This window comes from Pelobates fuscus, chromosome 8 (assembly GCF_036172605.1).
Source record: "Pelobates fuscus isolate aPelFus1 chromosome 8, aPelFus1.pri, whole genome shotgun sequence".
Taxonomy (NCBI): domain Eukaryota; kingdom Metazoa; phylum Chordata; class Amphibia; order Anura; family Pelobatidae; genus Pelobates; species Pelobates fuscus.
Genome location: NC_086324.1, coordinates 53,859,032 through 53,884,603, shown reverse-complemented (window position 1 = coordinate 53,884,603; position 25,572 = coordinate 53,859,032). Strand labels below are relative to the sequence as shown.

General features: G+C 38.0%; 1 protein-coding gene across 14 annotated transcripts in view; it reads left to right on the top strand.

Moving 5' to 3' along the window:
- ABI2 (abl interactor 2) overlaps nt 1-25,572 on the top strand; it is a 61,336-nt gene that overhangs the window by 31,073 nt on the left and 4,691 nt on the right. For 2 of the 14 annotated variants that reach the window (XM_063429815.1, XM_063429817.1), the window contains 5 exons: nt 3,701-3,798; nt 5,310-5,459; nt 13,062-13,186; nt 14,159-14,341; nt 18,303-18,461. In XM_063429815.1, coding sequence (XP_063285885.1) covers nt 3,701-3,798; nt 5,310-5,459; nt 13,062-13,186; nt 14,159-14,341; nt 18,303-18,461 — 715 coding nt within the window. The remainder of the gene's footprint in view (nt 1-3,700; nt 3,799-5,309; nt 5,460-13,061; nt 13,187-14,158; nt 14,342-18,302; nt 18,462-25,572) is intronic. The other 12 variants (XM_063429819.1, XM_063429821.1, XM_063429818.1 and 9 more) reach the window with 7 other exon arrangements.

The window sequence follows — 25,572 nt, the reverse complement described above, 5'->3', positions numbered from 1 at the left end:
CCAGCACCAGGCATTACAAATGTCTACTCACAGTGCAATCTACAACCATGGTGTCCCTTCTCTGTTTTTATAAAGACAAATTCCTTGTGTAACCATTTTCTCTAAATAAAGGTGAAATATTTTTGTAATTCCTGTTCACCGAAAGCTGGTAAAAATGATTTAATGCGCACTTACCCTGAGAACTTAAAGGAACACTATAGTCACCTAAATTACTTTAGCTAAATAAAGCAGTTTTAGTGTATAGATCATTCCCCTGCAATTTCACTGCTCAATTCACTGTCATTTAGGAGTTAAATCACTTTGTTTCTGTTTATGCAGCCCTAGCCACACCTCCCCTGGCTATGATTGACAGAGCCTGCATGAAAAAAAAACTGGTTTCACTTTCAAACAGATGTAATTTACCTTAACCCCTTAAGGACACAACTTCTGGAATAAAAGGGAATCATGACAGAATATATCCGTCATGTGTCCTTAACCCCTTAAGGACACATGACATGTCTGACACGTCATAATTCCATTATATTCCAGAAGTTTGGTCCTTAAGGGGTTAAGGGGTTAAATAATTGTATCTCAATCTCTAAATTGAATTTAAATCACATACAGGAGGCTCTTGCAGGGTCTAGCAAGCTATTAACATAGCAGGGGATAAGAAAATCTTAATTAAACAGAACTTGCAATAAAGAAAGCCTAAATAGGGCTCTCTTTACAGGAAGTGTTTATGGAAGGCTGTGCAAGTCACATGCAGGGAGGTGTAACTAGGGTTCATAAACAAATGGATTTAACTCCTAAATGGCAGAGGATTGAGCAGTGAGGCTGCAGGGGCATGTCCTATACACCAAAACTGCTTTATTAAGCTAAAGTTGTTCAGGTGACTATAGTGTCCCTTTAATGCTTTTCTTGCCTCACATTCGAAAGTATCTGCTGTATCCAAACCTCTTAAATTGCAGAATTAGCAAAAACTCCTGGTGATGACATCACTGTTGAGGGGTCTGGTGGCTGAGGGGACGGGGGGGGCAGGGGGGGGGGGGGCAAAAGTTTGGGGTAGAGGTCTATGGTGGATCCAACGAAACTGCATAATCCTCCATAGATAAAGCCAATACCCTGCAGTTGTTACTGGTGATGGTTGGTGGGGATTTACACTTCTAGACAGTGGTAGCTCCGCCCAGTGTCTAGAAGTGTCAGGTGTAGAAAATATACAGAGATAAAGTAGTCCGTACTATACGTGTGTCTCTTGAATGGGTTAAAATTTCTGTGAAATACCAACACAGTCAATATGACTATTTCATAAGGATTCTATCTATGAAATACAATTTTTTTTTTAGAGGGGTGTCTCTTTAACCCCTTAAGGACCAAACTTCTGGAATAAAAGGGAATCATGACATGTCACACATGTCATGTGTCCTTAAGGGGTTAATGAGAAAGAAAGATTGATTTTAGTGTAATGAAAGATAGATTTCCCTGTTGTATATTAACCTACAGGCAGCGAGAGGTATTTATAGGAAGATCTAGCTATGAATAAACAAGATAGTGTATGTATGTTTACAAATGATTTATCAGCAGCGGACACTGTTAATATTAAATAAACAAGATAAACTCTCTCGCTGGAGCCGTAATGAGTAGCCTTATACTAATTAGCATTTGGCCAGTATGTATTAAAGTTCATGAGGGTTAATCATGCTCTATAAAATTTATATTACTATTGCACTCATTCATAGATAACACAACCATTGGTCTTTTTAAAGTTGAGTTACTATTTGTTTCATTTGATGTGTAAAAGAAAGAATTTGACATTATTTTTTGGAGGGGGTAGTGTGTTTTCCAAATTGGTTCAGTATGCTGTATATAGATATGCCATACGGCAGCTATAAAGAATAACTGCAAAAGGTAATTTTGTGTCTTTGGAGGTAAGAAACCCAAGTTGGCTAGGAATAGGTTTGCTTGCTAAAAGCTGCCATCCGTTCACCATCTAACCACAGACTCATTATAAAGTGCAGATTGTAGGTTTTTGCCTGTCTGTCTAGACTTTATATGGTTGGGTATATTAAAATAGAATGCATGGGAATTAGAAGAATCTGTAATTAAAGTAAAAACTGCAATGTGTACTACTATGAGCGTGCATGCTTACCCAAGGGCTGAGTTATAAAGCTAATTGGAAAGAAATTGCTGTTTTTGGTCATCCTATTATAGCCAGTGGTTGTTTTTTGTTGTTTTTAAAGCTTTAATTTTCCAAACTGAATAGATCACTGAGCCTTGCATCTGAGGGACTGAGTTGCTAGCGACTTACAATTTGTTCATTAATAATCTGGGGTGGGGAGAGGGGTGTATTTGATGTGTTAAAACATGTGCTAAGTTTTCATTAATTGCATATTTTAATCCCTTCCTCTCCCCAGTACTAGTTAGGAATGTAACTCCTAGGAGGGGCTGAGATATATCGGGGGGTGTACAAATGTGCAGTAGAAATTGTACAACTCCTTAAATAGCACTTGGTAGAACCAACAACCACGGTAAAGCAATTTCAAATAAACAATTGTCCCTTGTGGCATCTTCTACCATAACAGTAAGCTTTAACTATGCAGACGCAACGCTGGGAACTGTAAATTAGCGCTTTTCAGTGCAGCACCCAAGAGTGTACTGAAATCAAACGCGTACAAATACACAAATCCTTTTAAAATTAATTTATGTTTGCTTTAAAACTCTAAATAGAACTTAGGGATATTGCCTTGAATCCCCTGGAAAAGCAAAAGAAGATTAAAGAAGAGGATTGCAAATGGCCCTTCAATTAAAAGGCAGTCAAATGTGTGTTCCACATACCTATAATTAATTGGGGGGAAAACAAATGCCCCCATCCCTTATATCCTTCCCTGGTACATTGGGCGGAATCTGAAAACGTATCGGTTTCAATGAGTAGCTCCTCCTTCCTTTGAAATTCTGGTGCCATTGAGTTAAAATAGTTTTCAAAGGATGCCCTGTAGGTAAGCAATAAATCCATCAGAAGTGCTCTCATTCCTTGCTGATTTCTATGAACTTGGTGCCTGGCTTCATTTATCTTTTTCACAATAAACGCACATCTCTATTTATTGAAATCTATTTCATTTTGTAATTACCATGTACATTCCTTCTCATTTTAAATTATTAATCATGACCTGCCAAATATAAATCAACTTGGTATTCTGGTCTTGCTATTATTATTTTTTATATCAAAACATTGTTTGTTATGCTTTTAGTATGAAAATGGCTTTGGGTTTACCAGGTTCTGTGCCAGTTGTACAATTCTGTCAACATAAGCTGTTTCAAATAAATGTGAATATGGAGTTTTTATGCTGATGAAATATAACCAAAATTAATTGTGTTATGGGTTGAATAGCTTACGTTGATGGCCCGTTACCTGAAGATGTACAGAATCTCTGAAAAGTTACTTCTTTTTTTTTTAGATTTATTTTTATTTATTTGCATGATTGTCTGCTTTTTCTTTTCCACTAATAGCCTGTGACATTGAGCTGTTACTTAGTTTTTTGAGTTCTTAAAGGTTTATTTGCTAATCAGTGAATTGCAGTCACAGTTGAGCTATAATTTTGACATTCTGTGTTCGATTCACTGCAGTTTACTTTTTAGTGAATAAACCCCTTAGTGTTTAAAAAACAAAATATTTTGACATTTCCAAGTAGACTTTTGCTCCATGTTACCATTTCCCTCAATCCAGGTCAGTACACAGAACATGAAGATGGGGGGCCTGCCACGTACCACACCACCTACCCAGAAACCACCAAGCCCGCCAATGTCTGGCAAAGGAACACTTGGGTGAGTTTTACAGTGCAAAAGAAACATGAGATCTTTAACACCACAATCTGAACACCTATCAAATAGTCGGAATACGTGCACGTAAGGCTAATGCCAGAGACATACTATGTGTTTTTTGTTTTGTTTTGTTTTTTCTTTAACTACACCAGTGGTTTTCAACCTGTTGGCTGATTTAAAAAAAAAAAAAAAATAGTTTTGCTTTAAAGTATTTTTCTCTACTTCAATAGATCTTGTGAAACCATATGTAAAAAATAGCACTTTAATTGAAACGGCCATCTCTTTTAAGCAGTATGCTACTGATTCTCAGGCTAATTCTCTCTCTTTTTTTTTTTTTAAAATAGATTTCGAAAGGTTTGAAAGCCACTGTCTCTTATGTTTATAGAATTACCTGTGTACTAAGACATGTTTCACTTGCATGACTCTTTATTTTAGCCATTCACTGTTCTGTGTGTAAAAGCTGAGATGAAAGTATCTGCTTGTCTCTTTTTCTTTAAATGAACAGCTTGCTATTATCTTACTCAAGAACGGATTGAGCATTTCAAAACAGTCACTTTGTTGCTCCATAAAGCCACCAAGTGTCCATTCCATTCTGTGTCCTCGTAAAGAATGCCATTAATGTACTTAAAACAATATTTATCATTGCTTAATAACTATAAGTGATGTAGGTTTATTTTTTCATTTTGTTTTATTTTTTTTAATAAAGCAGCTTATCGTCTATGGAAATGTGTTTTACCAACAAGTAATCAAAAGCCAGTGAATAGTAAATCCGTTCATGTTTCATAGCAGAACGACAATTGGACATTGGTAAAGCGTTAGGAATTAAACCTGAAAGCCTAAGACATTATAGAAAAAAAAATCCCTCATCTCTTGAAATAAGTAATAATAAGTGGAAAATAAACCTAGCCTTTTCATAAACCACTCAATACATTCTGTACAACTTAAGAGTCCTTCTTAGCTGCCATAAAGTACTGATGGAACTGTGCATCTTATTTCATAAAAGTATTATTATTCAAACATTAAGAAAAGTTCTGTTAGAGATGGCTAATGTTTGACATGGTAGCTGTTGTATGACGGCTCTCAAGATGGCTTAGTCATACTTGCATAGTAACGGTGTTAATATGAGCTGTCCATCACTTGTATGTTATTTAGAATGTACATCTCTTCAGATATTTGCAGATACTTTCTTCTCATTGCTTTTTGTTTCTAAACATCCAAACATAATGGTTGCCTGAGTTCTCAACCTATGCTCTGAGAGCTGTTTAGCAGTGAAGGGGTTGAAATATTTCAAACAGTAAATGGTTCCTGTCATGTCTCTTTTTTCCATTGGGGTTTCCAGCATACTAAAACAGATGCTAAAATAATGCAAATTAAATCCAGCACAAAAGGAAAACACTGGGTTTTACGTCTTCAGGAAGATTTTGACCTAAAATCCCAGGTTTTGGGCTTTCACTTGGAAGTTCATTTTTCTTTTATTTTCTTTTGTTTTTTTCCTTTTATTTTTCTTCTTGAAGGCGACACTCACCCTATCGCACACTGGAGCCTGTGCGCCCCCCTGTGGTACCCAATGACTATGTACCCAGCCCCACACGTAACACGGCTCCCTCACAGCAACAGAGCCCTGTTAGAACAGCTTCAGTCAACCAGAGGAACCGCACATACAGGTATATCTTTTGGCATATATGCCAAACTGTGATTTACATAATCCTATAATAGAGACAAAATAAGCGATTTTAAAACTGGCAGGAGTGCATTATCAAAACCATTGACATTTTAATTCAAAGTGCAATTAAACAATCTGCATATAATGCAAGATTATCAGTTTGACCAAAAAAAACTCTCCCTTATGAAATATGTATTCAAAATTAAAAAAAAGTTTAAATAGAATATGTTCCTTTGTAACATATACTAAGCAACTAGAATTAATATATTATTGTAGTTAGACAACATGCGCAAAGGTTCAATTGGGTTATTACCAAGTTAATTTAATTGCTTAGCCACATTTTGGCCCAGCCACCGGTTGCCTTGTTTTTTTCGATTTTATTTTCAAAATAAAATGGGCTTAACTGGTATAAGCATTTTTTTTGTTCAAAAACTCCTTCACTACTACAGAGCATCAGGAATTAAAGGCCACTGCCTGTGCTTATGTGGCGTTTATTGTGGCTTTTTTTTATTTTAAGTTTCTTTTGTATGAAATCTCTTCAAGATTTTTACCTTTGTGGAAAAGAAAAACCTTCTAAGTGCTTTAGTCTGACTTGTTTTTGAACTGGTCTTTGTCTATGATTATTGAGCATGTAGTTTTGGTATGTTGTGTATACTGTTGAGTTCCTTGTTCGTTTTGTTTGTTTGCTGTTTGACAGGCAGTCAGCATGTTGATCAAAAGTGAAACAAGTTCCTTCTATTATTGATCTACAATATTAGCATAAAAGAGGTTCTCAATATATTTCAATTTTGTTTTGCTTTCTTCAAACTCTTTATGTTGATTCATATCGCACTGCCAGGTGCTATATTGGAATGCAGTTGTGATTGCAATAGTTCATTGATCTAATAAAGTTGTCAAACGTTTATTTTCCTTGCATTGTGATGGCATTTTGTAGTACATAATCTAAGACCAGAATGAGATATTAGTACAAATTTGTGGCAGGATGCATTGTCACTGTTTAAGGTACAAATTACATAGTTCCATTGATCACCAAAACTCTGTTTGCACTAATGTCAGATTGTGGGGACAAGAGAGAAACATTAAGGGATCAAAGTGACAGGCACACTAGTTACCCTTATTTGTATAGTCCCATCATATCCACTGTGAAATTGTGAAGACAAGACAAACGATTCTAACAAAACATGTTTGATGTAAGGTAACAGTGGGTGAAGACGGCTTTGCCCAAACAAGCTTACCATCTAGAAGACTTCAAATTAAACCTTTCCAATTTGCTTTTGGGTTCTCTTTAATCTTTACTAGTGCTCAAAATTATGATTTAAAAAGCACATGCAATATTCCTCTCGTTCAGTTACTTCTTCCATGCATGAGAAGTAGTCAGTAGGTTATTGTTCTGCAATCTCCTATAGAAATCTACAGTCAGAAATGTTCTCCCCATAATCTGCAAGGGTTTATGATGCCCTAATAATATGGCCGGAGGTGGAGTTAAACCTACGGCAGCAGAGGGGTTAACTCTGCATATGCAGCAAAATGCTGCACATGCAGATTCCTTGACCACTTCAAAACACTGAATTGGACAGGGTGCTTTGACTAAGTGTTTATTTTTGCACTCAGAGATAAAAATTAATAGAAGCCAAAGGAAAGTTGTCATAGGTCCTCTAGATGAAAATATTGGTGGGCTCAGTGCTGCGTCTACAGCAATTTAAGGCACATATTTCTCTAAAAGGTCTTTCTAACATGGAGAAGTCAAAAAATAGTCTGACCGTAGCTTTTATTCATAAAGGTCACTTATTTATTAAGCCCACTGTCTAGATCAGTGGTTTCCAAACCAGTCCTCAAGGCACGCCTATCAGTCCAGGATTTAGGGATTACCCATTTGTGTCTAAGGTGTTTTTAGAAGAAGACAATAAAACACCTCAACACAATTGGGTAATCCTTAAATCCTGTACTGGTTTGGAGACCAGTGGTCTAGATATTCTGCTCTCCCCGTACCTGTTGCTTAAAAAGGAAACAAAAATTACACGAATCAGCAAATAATCATAACCTGCCTGTGTTGTGTTAACACGTACAGCCGAGAAAATGAATTTCTCAATGATGTCATATAAAAGGATTACCTATAGGAAGTGACATTCTGTACAATGAGCAATAGAAGCACTTCAAATGCAGGTACATGAAAATGCCCTACATTATTCAGAAACTACTAAAGAAAAATCAGTCAAAAAGGAAAGGAGAGTCGGGCAACACCCCTGAAAGTGACCTGTCTGGTGAGGGTCTGGTGGCCAGAGGATGCAGGAAAAGGTAATTGCACCTGCTTGAAGCTGCTGCCATCTTTGTTCTGTGCATCCTCTTCCGCTCATGGAATTTAATCTGCCAGGAGCTGTGTCAGTGCTGTACTTAACGTGCATGCGTGAGATTTAGGTAGGAGATTGCTGGAGTTTCCACTGATTGATTTCTATAGCTGCAGGGATCGGATAAAGGTTGGTGGTGAAGCTACGTCTTTTGTCAACCTCAGATTTACCATGAGACAAAGCAGGGCCCTACTTTGTGCTTTGGATTGCATTGGATGCTGGAAGGATCAATATTTCTTAAAGATTATATCTTTGTGAAATATTGAAAAGTGACAGCGCAGCTTTAAGCTGTGTATGCTGCCTATTAATACCAAAAAGAAAATGGAACCCCAGTTGGATATGGGGTTATTTGTGTTCTGTAAGTTTAAGTAGCACCAATTCACAAAAAATGGCTATTTTGCTATCATGCATCCAAAATCAAGGCATATTAACCAAATTGAAGTATTTTAATATTTGAGGATATCTAAAACCCTCTCTGTATTTTATTTAATGAGATTGTAAACTTACATCCTTAAATATTCAACCACAGAGAAGCAGCCCCTTTCTAAAAACGGTAATTTGCCTATCATCAGTCTTCTACCCCAGAGTAAAAGGGCTCCTCCAACCTCTTTTGAATCTTAATGTTTTGTAATTTTATAATTCCCTATTGGGCATTAGTAAATTGTCCAACCCCCTTTACTAATTTAAGAACTTAAAATAATAAACTTACCAATAATTAGTTGTTGGCGGACGTTCTTCCATGCCACATCCCGACATCATGCCTCATTACGCCTCTCTCCATTGTGCAGTCAAATGCTTCTTCTAGAGATCGCCAGGCTCAGTGCCTGGCGCATAGGAGCTCCTTACATCAGTTACCAGTGCTCTGACAACAGATGGAAATTCTGTACGTATTTAACATTAGAACTCCCAAAGTTACGTGTGCCTGGGGTGTAACTTGCCCCTGGCACAAATGTGTAAATATCTCTATACGTGCAGTATTTCAAGCAGGAATGCTGCACACACATATTGTTACCATCATGACCACTTCTAAACACAGAAGAAGTCATGATGGTTGGAGTCACCCTTTAAACTTTCGTTTTTTGTTTAATCAAATATGAAGTGGAGTAAGAATTATTGGCTATTATATAGCCATGTCAGCTATTTTGACCTAAAATTTTAAATTCACTTTGAATTCCCAACAATGCTCACTTCAGTGAATAACCCTGGAAATGTGCATGACACAATTTGCATTAGCTACGTTTTGTACATAGAGTATATTGAGTTGCAAATGGCAGTTCTCAAGGCTCTCTCTAAGATGCTTATAGTTTTCATTTGTTATCCAATAGAAGCCTGCTTGATCATTGTGCCTCAAAGCATCTTTAGCTGGTTTTCCTTCCCAGTAGTATTAGCAGTATTTTTGGCATTAGAACCCAGATTCTACTATGACTGCATGCTAAATGTAACCTTATTCAAACTGATGAATAAGTGTAGCTTCAAAACAGCAATTTGGAGAAAGTATTCTTGAGTTGTAAAGTTGTTCAGGTAATCTAGTTAAAGGGACACTGTAGGTACCCAGACCACTTCAGCTCATTGAAGTAGTCTGGGTGCTGTGACCCTTTTGCACTTGGTGCTGTAATGTAAACCAGTGCAGTTCCAGAGCACTGCAATGTTTACATTGCAGCTCTAAGTCTGCCCTCTGTGGCTGTCTACCAGACTGCCACTGGTAGCGTTTCCGGAATCGAAATGGACTTTTGGTCTGTTGTCTGACACTGGACGTCCTCATGGACTTTTAGCGTCAGATTTTCCCCATAGGAAAGCATCGAATAATGCTTTCCTATGGGGAGGTCTAATGCGTGCACAGCCATTGGTGCGCATGCACATTAGGTCTCCCCTGACGGCTGATGTCGGCGTGGGAGGAGCGTGGGCGGAGCCTGACCCAGCGCCGAGGGACATTGGCACTGGATTTAGGTAAGTGGCTGAAGGGGTTTTAACTCACTCAGCCCTGTGGGAGGGGTGACCTATTAACCCTATAGTGCCAGGAAAACTACTTTGTTTTCCTGACAATATAGGATCCCTTTAAATGCGTGCCTTGTAAATTTATATAATTCTCCCAAGTTCTCATGAGCTCACGTATGACATATACTTTCACTTTTTCAGAAAGTAATCACAGAACATATGAATAATGTCATACCCCTTTTGTAAGATAGGAGCTCCTGAAGAACATAGTAACATTTGTGTTTTCCAATATTATTAGATGTTTGCAGTGGAGCAAACGAAATTTGGATTGAAGACACTCAACAAGTGCCAGTCTTTAATAGATGTAGACTGATCACATTTGTCAGTGTAGTGTTGCTGCTTGACTGGAAACCATCAAATCCATGGGTATTGTAGGGACTTGAGACATTCAGGAAGCTATTTCCACACCTCCAGAAAGAGTTACAGAGGACTCCGAGTACTAGTTAACTGGTAAACTGTGACCGGATCTCTAAGACTTGCTCTGATTGCGGACTTGCTGTATTGCATTTATTAGGTTGTTTTTTTATGGTTGTGATATTATGAGCTTTATAAACCCTATAATTAATTGGTTAAAAGACCCACCTACTGGAACACTCCACCTTAAAAATGGCTAATCACTGTACAATCAGTAAGCTCAGACCCAAATGTTAAATAGCAATTTATAATGTACTTTATTTGTAGTATTTTGTTGCTGTGCTGATGACATTTGAATAAAGCCTCATACAAACAAACTCATACAAATTTGGAATTAACATTAAAGCTACAAATATGATCGCCATTTGAGTATCAATTACCTAATAAATGCTATTACTAATGCATAATTACTATATTATAATCAATCAGTTTTTTGGGGAACATATTTAATATTTCCTTAGTCTTTACCTTATAAAACATGTCACAAAGACTGAAAAAGGCAGAAATTCCAGAGAGGAGTCAGGTGTATATTTTGCAATGCATTTTTTGTTCTGCATGAGTGAAATTCTGGATTTTATTAAACCTATAAATAGGTTTGTGTGCACACTGCACCCACATTTTCTTTTATCATTGATTAATGATAAAGACTGGAGTATGTAATGTATGGTTCCTCCATAAAATTAAGTATGTTTCTTGCAAAAATGGATTAAGTGTGTCCAGGGTTGAGATATATGTAAAGAAGGGTTACGTGCACAAGGTTTGGTTGTAGATTAAACACATATGGCCACAGTTTGTTCATAATGAGGAATGCCTATGAATTCATTGCTTTGAAGAAATATTTTGCAACTAAGGTTGCAATCATTGCTACTTCTACACCAACGTAGAGTAACTGCTTTTAGAGCAGGCTTGTGCAGCATCGAATTTGCAAGAGTGATAAATAACAGCTATGTAGGATTAAAGGGACACTCCAGGCACCCAGACCACTTCTGCCCATTGGAGTGGTCTGGGTGCCAACTCCCACTACTCTTTACCCTGCAAGTGTAATTATTGCAGTTTTTTTTAATAAACTGCAATAATTACCTTGCAGGGTTAACTCTACCTCTAGTGGCTGCCTACTGGACAGCCACTAGAGGACACTTCCTGGTTTCGACCACAGGAAACCTGTGCTAGAGTGTTGCTGGACGTCCTCACGCTATGTGAGGACCTCCAACGTCGCAAATTTCCCCATAGGAAAGCATTGAAATGCATTTTCAATGTTTTCCTATGGGGAGCGCTAATGCGCATGCGCGGCATTGCCGCACATGCGCGCATTAGCTCTCCCCGGCCGGTGGGCTGGATCAGTCTCGCCCACCGGCCGACGCAATGCAGGGGAGGAGAAAACAGCGATGTGGGACATCTTCGCTGCCTCAGGTAAGTTACTGAAGGGGTTTTCACCCGTTTAGCAACTGGGGATTGGGGGTTGGGAGGGAGAGGGGACTTGCAGTGCCAGGAAAACAGATTGTTTTCCTGGCACTGGAGTTTCCCTTTAATAAACAAATTGGAAACATTTATCACGTTATTTTGTGAGTTAGCTTTTTTTTTTTTTAATTCCTTTTGCTCAATAGATTGGTTACATTGCACTCTAAGAGGTGGCATGATATGCATTCGTCATGGATATTTTCCCCCTTCTATATATGTGTAAGAAACAAAGTTTGAAAACCCTGCTAGCATATCTGTCTTCTAAATCTTAAAAGGATACTACAGTTACCGGAATAACTACAGCTTATTTATTGTCTTTGTTCTGGTGAGTATAATCATTCCCTTCAGGCTTTTTGCAGTAAACACTGTTTTTTTCAGAGAAAATGCAGTGTTTACATTACAGCCTAGGGATACCTCCAGTGGCCATTTCTCAGAACTTTCTTCATGGTTGAGATAATCATTTCTGATGTCAGCCAAGGAGGCAGATCAGTAGCTGAGCCAGCAGCAACAAACTGTAATATAGGGAAGATTTTACTATATTTAGGGGGTAAGGAGGGGCGGGGGGGGGGGGGGGCGGGGCTAGATAGTTTTTTTGTTTTTTTAAACATTATAGGGTCAGGAATACATGTTTGTGTTCCTCACCCTATAATGTGCCTTTAAGCATATTTGCTGAAATAGTAGTCCCACTCCCTTTTAGTAGACTAAAAGACGGTTTATTAGAGTCCAGTTTTGCTTTTAACCTGGTAAAGCATGTCCTGTGTAAGCTAATAACATTAATAATGGGACAGCAGTAAAAAAAAAAAAAAAGCATCTCGCAAGAAGCAATAGAAAAATGTATACCTTCATTCTTCAATTTAAAAGTTGTGCAAAGCCATTGGGAACAGAGGGAAAGGAAAAAGGCAGTGTAACGCACTTCATCAAAGCCTCAAAAACCGCAGGGGTTATGCACAAACTGCTTCAGCATGCACCTACAGCTGACAGCAAAAACCGTCAGGATGTTAGCCTTGCCTTATTCCTGCCAAAAATAGAATCTCATGTGAAATCGGCATGAAAGACTTGTGTTGATTTCATGTGAATTAGAGTATGTCTCTTAGCAGGATTAGAAGTAAAACTGATACAATTGTTAGGTAGTTCAAGTGAATAGAAATGGTGGTTGACTGTGGTCGGTCAAATACCGTGAAGCAGACGGTTATTGGCTATGTGAAAGAAATATGGGGATAAATCTCCTCTGTGTAGAAAAGAAACAAATTTGATTAATGTGTATTAGCTTTTTAACAAGTATATTGGCCAAAATGTGTGGGTCATTTTACATATAAAAAAGATTTAACAAAGCTTTTTATTTATTTACTGTACATTTGCTTCTTTATTTACTGTACATTTGCTTCTTGTAGTAGTAGTGGGAGTAGTGGTGGCAGCCATCCCAGTAGTCGAAGCAGCAGTCGTGAGAACAGTGGCAGTGGCAGTGTGGGTGTCCCAATTGCTGTCCCTACCCCATCTCCTCCAAGTGTCTTTCCAGGTAAGGACAAGAGAAAAACGCAATACAGCTTATGTCATGATAATACGATTGCCATTAAATGTAAAAATCAGAATAGTTTTAGTACCGATCGATAATTATGCATTTGAAATAATTATCAGCATCTGCTTTTGCCTTTTCATCATTTCATGGAATATTTGTATAATTTTTCCATTTTCTGTATTTCATAATTCACTACTATAGTATGTATATCTATTTTTGCTTAATACTCTGTGACTACCATGTAAACATCTGTAACGCTGGTTGTGCAGTTGAGCATTGCTTTGTGTGTTGTGCAGTTATTGGATTGATTTATACATGCAGATACATTTGAGATTGTTTATTATGTTTGCATAGATGGAACTTTTTTCTGTTTTGCTTTGCTAATCCTGGCATAAAATGAGAGAGGAGTGGTATTAGAGAATGTTCATGTTTTTTTTTTTTTTTTCTATTTATGTATAAATGTTTTCTTTTCATTATTTTGACTTTACATTTATTTGTCTTAGGACAATATCATGGTGTTCAGTCACCATTTACATACTTGGGAATTTTATAAATTTGCTTGCCATAGATCTTCCTTTTATTGTGATGAAGGGAACGTCCTGACTCTAAAGACATAGATTTGCAGTTTTTAGGAGGAAAAGGTTGAACGTTCCCTACATAGAGAAATCACACCAATTGGTTGTAAGACCGTGGCATCCTTGAAAAACCTATAAAGTTCCCACGTATGTTTATTTGTAAGATTACTTTGCTTTCTTAGTATACTTATGTTTATTTCACACATCCATACCTATTTTTTTTATTTTTTTCTGAAATAAAGAATCCGATTCCCGTGCATGAATCCCATCCACCTGTGAATGATGGCAGTGCTAGTTTTTCTTTACTAAATTCCTAACACTGAGCTTCCTGAAAGCATTTCTAATCCTGGCTAACATGATTTCCTTATTAACTTCACATCTTCCTCTTTCCACGTAGCCCCTGCTGGCTCAGCTGGCACTCCTCCCATCCCTGTTACCGCCACACCCGCCCCTGTCCCTCATACTCCTGCTACCGCCCCTTCCTCCTCAACCACCCCAGACGCTGCTGCAGGAACCCAGCCCCCTGCTGACGGTTTCACTTCTCCAACTCCCCCTGCTGTTTCCTCTGCTCCTTCTTCAGGTGAGTGTGTGTGGACAGACCTTACTCATGGGTCCACGGTATGTGGTGAATTAGAGCGCACACACTTTGCATGAATACACTGCACTAAGAAAAGGAAACACTGCATGTGTTACACTGCTGCCTTCTTTTGAAATAACACACTTTACTTTCCCTCTGATTATTACATTCATGTTTTTGATCCTTTATTTAAGTTAATAATTACATTTGTGCTTCTGATGAACCGTCTGCTGACATCATACAAGTCAACATAGTTTACTTGTGCAAGTTGTGTTGTAACAATGTGAGTGGGGGGAAATGGGTAAGAGCTTATACCTAAAGTGCAGATTATACTGAGGTTTATTAAACAGCGAGGCTTTAAAACTTAACTTTGTCTAATAACCACTTAAATATGCTATTCTGCTATAGTAACTAGAGCATGCCTGTATGGAGTAATACAAATATTCATTACATTGTTTAAAAAAAAAGTACATCTCCCAACTGATTGGTCACAAAAGGTCTGTTCAATTTTATATCTACCTGTGAATGCTATTTCACTGTTCTAAGCACTGATGGTGACAACGTTTGTTGAAGACTATCCACAGGTGTGTTTTTTTTTTTTTGCCATTTTCACTTTTTGTGCTTAGGTCTGAGTTCCAAAGGACCTGTGTACATTGCAGCACTAAGTCTGCCCCCAGTGGCTGTCTACCAGACAGCTAGTACAGGTGCTTCCTTGATGTTAACAGACTTTTGGTCTGGTAACTGACGCTGGACTCCAGCTATTTCCCCATAGGAAAGCATTGATTCAATGTATGTGCTTTGGAATTTTGCGCACTTTAAAGGTACACTTGAAGTACATTAGAGTAATGAAGCAGATTTGGCGTATAGATCATACCCCTGCAGTCTCACTACTCAATTCTCTCTCATTTAGGAGTTAAATCATTTTTGTCTATGCAATCACAGCCAGACTTCTCAAATCTTTTACTGACAGTCTCCATAAAAATAAATGGTTTCATTTCAAATCTGACCTTTCACCACAGTATATCTTCTTTACAAGATCTTATCTCTTGTTCTGTTAAATAACTTTAATCACACCACAAGGTCTTTCCTGTAGGTTCTTGCAGGCAATTGACAGAGGAAGAGATATGAAATTCTAAATTAAACACACTGTGCAATAAGGGAAGCTAAAATCTTTAGACTTCTTTTTCAGTAAGTGTGTAGGATGACAACCACTTAACGACCACATTACGCAACGCTGCTCATAGCCATTTAATTCTACGGCCGCTGCGCTATTTATATCCCTGCCCCCAGCCTCTAGCATAGAAAATGGGATCCCCAGGTATCTCTCCATTAATGGGGATCCCCTTTGTCAGTTGGGGCCACAGATACTTTTCCCAGATTGACAGGAGAGCTATGAGCAGCTCTGGTGGTGTACATTCTATAAATATATACTTTTGTGTAGTGGTTCTGGATTCTGTGACTGCAATTACAGTTGTAATCTCAGCATACCACGTTTTACCACGGAAATCTTACCTTTAAAACCGTAATTCACTCCTTACTGTGTTTGTTTTAAAACTTAAAAAAAAAATGTAAATCCTAGGCATATTTGGTCTAATCAATGAATCTACGGTATTTGGAATTGGTTTTCTTTATTTGCACTTGGTGTGTAGACATCAGAAACTATTACATGTAAACTGAGAATTTATTTATTTTTTTAATTTCCCCCACTTTTAAAAATATTTTATTTCTATATCATGCTATTTATAATCTGTATGGGCGCACAGAAGCAGAAAGTGGAAAAATGTAAAATGATTGCATGGCAAATGTGCCAAAAAGGACTTGGTCACAAGCACGTAGCAGCTCAAATAGCCTTGTTCCTTAAGGGGTTAAAGCACAGCTTAGGGGAGGTGCAACTAAGGCTGCAAATTAATTTAACTTCTACATGGCAGGGAATCGAGCATCCAGACTGCAGGACCATAATCTAAGTTGTTTTGGTGTGTAGAGTGTCCCATTAGGATATTTTGGAACTAGAAAAAAAATCAGAGGCATCCTACAAAATATCTACTAATATGTTCAATAATAGAACTGTGCAAAGTACAATAAGTAAAAAATAAAATACAGTTTTAACAAAAAAATTCAACTGCCCATTGGATATCATTTTTTTTGTCAAAATGTACAGACTGTGTTTGCAATGAACAAATCCAACAAGAGCAATTGAAATAGCTCAATACAACAAATGCTTCACGTGTTTTCCCCAAATCAACTGAAAAAATGCAACTTATAATGACTTCTCCTGTCTCTAAACTATTCAACACCCCTAAATAGAATCCCTTACAACAGCACAAATATGCAAAGCAGGTGTTGTCTCAAACATGTCTTCTGCAACTAATCAAGGGCTTCATTAGTTGCACCAGGTGTTGTTGAGCAGGAACACTTGAAATACCTGAACTGGCTAGTGTCATGTTGGACTGCATGTTAGAAATAAGTCAAAATAATGGTCCACAAAGTTGAGACAAGAGATCATCACCCTTCACAAACAAGAAACAGGATGCAAAAAGATAGCGAAGGCACTGCATGTTCCAAGAGACACCATTGGAAGCATAGTTTGCAAGTTCAAAGTTGAAGAAACCGTGGTTACACTACGTGGTCGGGGCAGAAAGATGAACCGGATTTCTGAGATGGCAGGTTTTGAAAAACCCTTGAGTACTGCAAAAGACCTGCAGCAAGACTTGGTGGCAACAGGCACATAGGATTCAGTGAGCACAGTAAGGCGCCTACTAAACGCAGAAGGTCTCCATGCCAGAATTCCAAGACATATACCACTACTGACCCAAAAGCACAAGAAAAGTCATATCCAATATGCTAAAAATCCTATAAATAAGCCAGAGTAGTTTTGGGATTCTGTTCTGTGGAGCGATGAAACAAAACTGGGACATTTTAGCCGAATGGATTAATGTAATATCTGGAGGAAGAGGATTGAAGCACTCGCTGAAGCATGGTGGAGACTCGGTGATACTCTGGGGCTGTTTTGCATCCTCTGTTACTGAAAACCTGCAACATGTGGATTCATTGAAGTATCAGGAAATCGTAGAAGAAAACGTCATGCTGTCTGTGTGGAAGCTTGAGCGTCATTGGACCTTCCAACAAGACAATGATCCCAAGCTTACCTTGAGTTAAAGTGAACCTGTGTGGACTTACGCCTGTACCTAACTTGCCTACTGCCATCAGACTCTCCCCTAGTCTTCAATCATTTAAGAAGGGCCTTAAAACCCATCTCTTCAGGAAAGCGTATGGCCTCCCAGAGTAATCTCTCCCTTACATACCTGTCGCTTGCTCTCCTATGGGATAGTGCTTTGCTCTCTCCTCCAGCTCTGCTTCACTCCTACTTGATATTTCCTATCCTAATGTTTCTAATACCCCACCTCCTATAGACTGTAAGCTCATTTGAGCAGGGTCCTCTTCAACCTATTATTCCTGTAAGTTTTCTTGTAATTGTCTTATTTATTGTTACATCCCCCCCCCCTCTCAAAATATTGTAAAGCGCTACGGAATCTGTTGGCGCTATATAAATGGCGATAATAATAATAATAATAATAATAATACCACAATTTACATGGCTGGTATGCTCCTTGAACATTAAAATAACTTGCTGGCTTCAGACCTGTTTATCCAATGTGACAATATAGAATAGTATCTAGTCTAGAATGGAATGTATCAATGTGTGTTTTAGACAGATAAAATGAATCCTTAAAATCAAGAAACTACTGTTTCAACCAAAGATGTGTGACTATACCTGTGAGCAAAAGACAGACCCTGTTTTGTGAAGAAAAAAAAATGGTTATATTGATTTATAAAGCTTGAACTACTTTCTGTTACCAGTTTATTTAAAAAAAATTTGGACACCTAATAATTTGTATATTTGCAGTGTAGCATTGTACAGGTCCTTTGAAACTGACTTGGTCTATTGTTTTTTCTTTATATTTAGGTCATCCTGCGCAGTTCTACAGTATGAACAGGCCAGTGTCTCGGCATAACCCACCAACAATAGGAGGATCTCTCCCCTACAGGCGTCCTCCATCAATGACCTCACAACCAAGCCTCCAGAACCAAATAAATGGAGGCCCTTTTTACAGCCAAAATCCAGGTACTAGTGATTTTGTTAAATGCTTTCATTTATGAGTTGTGAGCTTTACATAAAAACAGATTGTCTTACGTTTGTGACATATGGTAGAAAAACAATGGTTGGGAGTAAGATGCAATAGACAATGAACCAAACATTGCAAGTGCAAAGTGAAAGTATTTTTTTTATTCAATTGCAATAAAAAAACAAAACGCACACCCACACACAGAAACAAAATGAAGTTGTAGAAAACAAAATACAAATAAAAAAATGAATCCAGTAAACATTGAATAATCACATGTAGAGTAAACACTAAAGTTAAAAACTTTAACCTTTATTTACAAACCCGATTCCAGAGCCGATGTTCCTCGGTGCTGGGTCACCACTCCACTTCCTCTGATGGGGTAGCCTAATACGCATGGGCAGTGAGAGCATTAGGCCCTCCCCATAGGAAAGCATTGAATCAGTGCTTTACTATGGGGTCTTATGGACACTGGCGGTCCTCGTGCAAAGCATAAGGGTGTTCAGCGTTATTTAGGCGACCCAGAGTCCGTTACACTTTTGGGAGCGCCTGTAGCGGCTGTCTGGTAGAAAGGAGGGACAGGGACATTGCACCCAGACCACTTAAATGAGATGAAGTGGCCTGGATGCCTATAGTGTCTCTTTAAGAATCTGTAACTTCCTAAATTCAAAGAACATCAAATATTGCCACGACGATCTTTCAGAAAATGTTTATATGAGAACAGTAACCGTTCCGATGATCAACTGCAGGAAAGCTTGGTCAGTTTATAAACATATCACATGACCTCGGTTGTCAAGGACAGCATTGATTTTCTTTAGCTTTGGAACTGGTTTGTTACTGTATATCCATTGTAACAATTGTTACTGAAATTAGATAAAGCCCCACATCGTTGTTTACTAAAGTGAATTTCAAATTGAGGCCAGAGTATCTGAACGGCAAGCATAACTACTTTTTTGTTTCTGCTATTTTGACCTTAAATTGGAATTTAATGTTGAATACACCTTGAATTAATATAACTCTGCTAATTTGAACTGGGTCTCCCTATAGTTTATGAAGAGGAATTGAATGTCTTATAGGGTTATTCCAACCATCATGACCACTTAGTGATTTGCAGTGGTCATGGTTGTAGGAGTCTGTATGTGCAGTGTTTCTGATTGAAGCACTGCACATACGGAGATATTTTTAATGGTGTGCTGTGGGCTAGTTGCACCTCCAGCACACATGACTTGGGCATCCCAGCACTGCACCTGCCAACAGATGTGAACTACGCCTGCAGGGAGAAGATAGTTGTACTCTCCCTGTAGACCCTACCTCCATCCCTCGCTTATTTGTTTGTTTTTAAGTAAAGCCTTCCTCCCACCTCCCGTCGCCGGTCCAGATCATGCGCATGTGCTCTTAGCCTGTGAATTTGTCTTATCCCATAGAGAAGCCTCTGACTGGGCCATGTGCGGCCCCATTAATGTCAAGAGGGGTTTCTGAAAAGAAGCGCTGGGAGCTCTGCCTGGCTCTGGATATCAGGTAAGTAAAAAAAAAAACAACTTTTTATTGCGGATGTTATAGCGCATTGAGAGGGAGGAGCACCTTCTCCACAATGCCTTGATAGGGCATATTACACCTGATAGGTTTCCCCTCTCAAAAGGGTTATAGTAACTTTTTAAATGTAGTAACCGTCTGACAAAAATGGCTTTATGACTTATGGTGCAAGACTGACAGATGTTTTATGTTTCAAGAGGACAGTCTTGGTTTATTGCTGTCCAAGTCAGCTGTGGTGGGCCTAAAGGATATGGAACGAATGATAACTGCCAACAAAGAAATGTTAGCTGTTGTGTGTATCTTAGCCAGGTGACTAATAAGCAGCATGTGATACTCCGAAACTTCCTCCAGCTAGATGACTTAAGAGGAATGTGCAGGTCACCTCTTCAGTCTCCAGCTACACATATTGAAAACCAAATGTTATAATTTCTGCTAATAGAAAACAATGCATAGTCATCATGCACCCTTATTACAATCCAATGTCACATGTCCAGCATGTGATCTAGTAAATGTGTGACTATATATTACTGCAGGAACCTAATGACTGGAATTGTAGCATCCTTTAGATTTAAAAACGAGTCATAAACATAACATTTCTTAATCTGCCAAATTTTCTTAATTATGCATTAGTGGGCTTCAGAATCCATCCTTTTAAACATGCATCAAGCTTCCGTTTAATATTTAACTATAATGCACTTGTAAATGCACAATGGCTCCTATTCACAAACAGCAGAATTCTTTAACCGTTAACCCATTAACATTAATGGTTTACGTCTTTATAGTTGGGGCCCTGAAAGATCCTTTTTTTGACAGGAAATGTTCTACTCATTTATTGACAGTGAGGCTCTGTGGAGCTACTGATATTTAATATGCATTTCTTTGAATAGAATGTCATTTGGCCTTAAAAGGGCTGAAAGGAATTTTTATCACAGATTCATTTGAGGAGTTTTATAGCCTGGTGTCATTGTAACGATTTGCCATGGTTATTTTTAGATGTATCTAACTTCTTGCTCAGGAAAAAAATAACATGTAGCTGCTGATGGTATTTCTGTCATTTTATTGTAATTCACATTCAGTTGACCTATAGCAGGGGTGACAAACATGCAGCCTGCATTGATCCTAGACCCACCAGGCAGTGGAGCCATCACATGCATAAATGCAGCTAGTTGCTTCCTTGCACCATTGGTTGCAGAATCTCAAATGTTTTAGTGGTTTCTTAGTGTGACTGGCTGCTCCTGGGACACCTGAGTGGTCTTGTTCTTAAATGATTCCGCCTTTTGCTTGCTAGAGAATTTTGTTTAGAATATGTTAATTAACATAAGCATCTTTAATATTCCCTTGAGGCTTGGTGCTCTCCTAGATTATAAATAATCCTATCATATGGTGTCATAACTTTGTGTCATGTGTCATTCAGCCTTGCATGAGTCCACAGGTTATCTGACACACTGCCACCTCCATAGTACCAAAATATAGACCTTTTTAAAGCAGGGCTAGGTAAACCTGGGAGCACAATGTGTCAATGTGCTACTCCAGACTTAGCCTATGTTGATTATCTGTATATTGTGACAGTATTCTAGAATGTGTGATGAATATCTTTAATCAAGCTCTAAAAAGAAATACCTGACAAATGAATTAATTCCGTAAGCTGAGAACCTACAAGTCATAACATACGGGGGATGTCCTTACAGCTGGAAAGGACTACTGACTCTTAGTAAGAAAGACACTTCATACTTGAAGTGATGCATAAAATCTTCCAACTCCAAGTCTAAAAAGTCGTACATTAACGGCCATAACAATATAATTCATATCACTCAAGCAAATCCTGGGAGTTCCCAAACACCAACAGCTTTCGACATGTGCCATTGTTGAGGTGTACACAGATTTCTTTGGTGCACACCTCATTAAATATTGTTAGTAGGAAATCATTTAACCATCAATGCAACTCTACTGTCGAACAAAATAGTGTCATTCTTGCCTTTGTTATACGATTTACAACCCTCCTTCCAGTACAATGCAAGCTATTATTTCCACAAACATGTATTAATAAAAAAAGTATAAACTAACAAAGGCTAACCAGCAATGTGGCTCGGTTCACAGCATTAATGCATCTGAGTGACTCCCCATTCGGACACTCATGTAAAGCACAACAGAGAAAATGGTTTGTTTAGCACCACTTTTTGTGAGATCTGGCACCACCCTTGTAAATTTGTTGGTATAAATATATAACCTACTTCAAGGTACAAACAGTTTGTCATATTAATGTATTATATGTAGAGCTTCCAGTGTTCTTGAAGGACTGGACATGTTGTAAATATTGTAACATTGTAGAGAATGAGAATCACTATCATGTACATTGTAAATTTTTAATTGGCTCTGCAAATGAAATGGCAGCTTTCAAAGACCAAATAAGCTTTTCGAGAAAGGGCATCAGGTAATTTACCTAAAGGACTTGCACATCTTGATGCAGAAACTTTCCCTGTTTCAGATTATCTGACATTCACCGGCTTTATACAGTAACTTGGGCAAAGCTTGACTTGTCTGTCCAGACTTTCTAAGTAATAGCCTCTTAGCTGGCAGTAGTGAGGAAAAGGCACAAAAGTGCAGATTGAATGACAGTCATATTGAGTTCACTTCCTGTCACATTGCTCGTGAAATCAAATTACATGATTGTAAAAAGGGCTTCACATCCAGTAAAAGTAAAGCAGAAGTAGCAAATATATAAACTTGTAATTTTGCTACACATACATGCATTCTTTAAAGGGACACTGTAGGCACCCAGACCACTTCAGCTCATTGTTTACATTGCATGTTTACATTGCAGCACTAAGTCTGCTCTCAGTGGCTGTCTACCAGACAGCCGCTGGGGGCTCTTCCGGATACGTAATGGGCTTTTGGTCCATTATCTGACGCAGGACGTCCTCACGCTCAGCATGAGGACCTCCAGCGTCAGATTTTCCCCATTGGAAAGCATTGATTCAATGCTTTCTTACGGGGAGGTCTAATGAGCACATCGCGGAATAGAGGAACTTCGACCTAGCACCAAAGAGACATCGGCGCTGTGATAAGGTAAGTCAATAAAGGGTTTTTAACCGTTTATTTACCGGGAAGGGAGGGGGGAGGCAGAGGGATCGGTAGTGCCAGGAATACAGCTTTGTATTCCTGGCACTACAGTATCCCTTTAATTCAGGAAGAAACCCATTTAAAATGAAAATAGTTCTCCTTTTTCAGTTCATCTGACTACAATTTTATAAATACAATTTATTGTGTACAAATGTAAAGGATACGCCACTATTAAACATATTTATTTGTAGTGCTGGTGTATGAGTTTGTTAGGCCTCTTTGCCCTACCAGAGCATTTCATTTTGTATCTTTTTTAAGGGCATGAGGGTTAACTTGCTTCAAATATAGTGGTGAGACGGTCCCTTGCTGTAGCTCTGCTTAATAGAGAAGCAATGAATTGCCACTCTGTGCTGGAAGCATTGAAATTGCTATTTACATTGTCTTGGGGCACAAAACAATCAAGTTGATTATCAATGATATAGCTGGCAGAGGTGCCACTTAAGAGCTTTGTAAAAGTGTAGATATCTCTTGAAATTGGCACTTGTATAAAGGGAGAAAAAGGGGAAACTGTTAAGCACGTTCATGAGGAATCTTGTGTTTACTAACCATATAATCGCTCGAAGGCCACAGTTGTTTTTGTGATTGTGAATATATTTATATATAGATAGATATAGTACATAGCTCTTCAAATTGCCTCCCACAGATAGCATGAAATCATGATTGTGACGGATTCCAGACTTTTAATATATTCCTGCTTCATTTCATTTTGAGTATTTGTATACAAATCCGAATTGATGTGCTTCTTCTCTTACACCCCTCCAATAAAAATGAGGATTTGTACTCTTCGTCTTGATTAATGTAGCGTTCCCCCTACACTATATATTTCTTGCATACGAAAATATGTAAAAAGTGTGCATATGGTTTCACACTGACATTCCATTGTTATCTAGATGGCCTGCTTATTCTAATGGGAGAAAGTGGATGTGGGTGGATTATGTTGATTGCACGTAATTCAACAAATTATGCAGAGAATCATTATGCTTTGACGCCAAGCAGTGTTCTCTAAGTCAGAGCAGAAATCCAGGGAGCAATCTACGGCGTACATTGCTGTTTGGTGCTTTAATCTTAGTCATGAGTATGACTGCCCTGATCATGCTCTGTTCCTCAGTGTAGTTATTGGGAAATTATTGTTTTTTTGCAGTTGTTGTGAATTTCACTTCTGCAAATTTTACATGTTTTTGTTATGCACTTTTTGCCCCTAGCTGACCTTTCCTTTGGTGTGGTGTTAATTTGGAGTTATATTTTTACACGTAAACTTGACGTTAACATTTATAGTAATATTTACTCACTAACAATATTTCTCGTTGAGCAACATTTTATATTGATTCCTCAATAATATTAAACTGGTTATTTACAGACTTGGGATATGCACTTGTATATCCTATTTCGGATGCAGTTGCTTGTATTTTATTTTTCAGGCATCATATAATGCTTATTCATAGTAATGAGGTATGTTATGTACAATAATAAATACTACTTAATTTTTATCTGTAAATTGAGGGTCCTGGCCCGTCTTGTTCTCTCATCATACCATCTGCAGCCTTTTTTGCTTGCATGCACGTTCAAACCGTGTTGCAGGGATGCGTGTTTCCTGGTGTCCATTAATGTTGATTGTATTACAATCAAATATTCATCTTGGCGATATATACAAATCTGTGCTTTACATAATTCAGCACCCTTTCATGGTTTCACATCAATAAGGGTTTTGTAGTATTTTTCTTTAAAAACTGACAGATTTAAACATTTAAAATGGCATATCTGCATTAAAATTATTAATTGCCTGCTCAAAATACCTGTATATATGAGTGTCTGTCCAAATTGTTTTATTTTTACGGCCTTCGTTCACACACTATAACCGTTTAAAGCAATAAATTGGTGTTCATCAGCACAAATCAACATGAAGGTTTTCGGTCAAATTGATTTTGGAACGTTAACCCTGGGTTTACCAGTAACATAATTAAGCACTGTACTGGACTTTTGTTTGTTACTTGATACTTGTTAGTGGCACGCAGTAACACACAGTAGGAAGCACAAGATAATGCATTTAAATTGGAATGTTTGATTTCTGGTAAGGACAGGTGTGTGTGTGTGTGTATGTATATAATATATGTATGTATGTGTGTGTAGTATAACTTTAAAAACATATTTTAATATTATGGAGAAGGAATATGCACTACTATAGGGGATGGGGTTTTGCATCTGCCATAAATGATTGATTTTAATATATTTTTAATATATGCATTATTATGTATTGTTCAACATTACAAAATTATTTTCATTGCTCAAAAAGGTGAGTAAGCAGCATATTACTGTTGGCCCAGCCTCATAGCTGATATGTTATCTCAGAATAGAAGTTCATTTTCGAACATGTTTTGTGCATGTATCAAAGATAAACTGAACATGAATGATACATTTAACTTATTTTCGTTAATTAAAAACTGTTTATAATTGTTAAAAGTG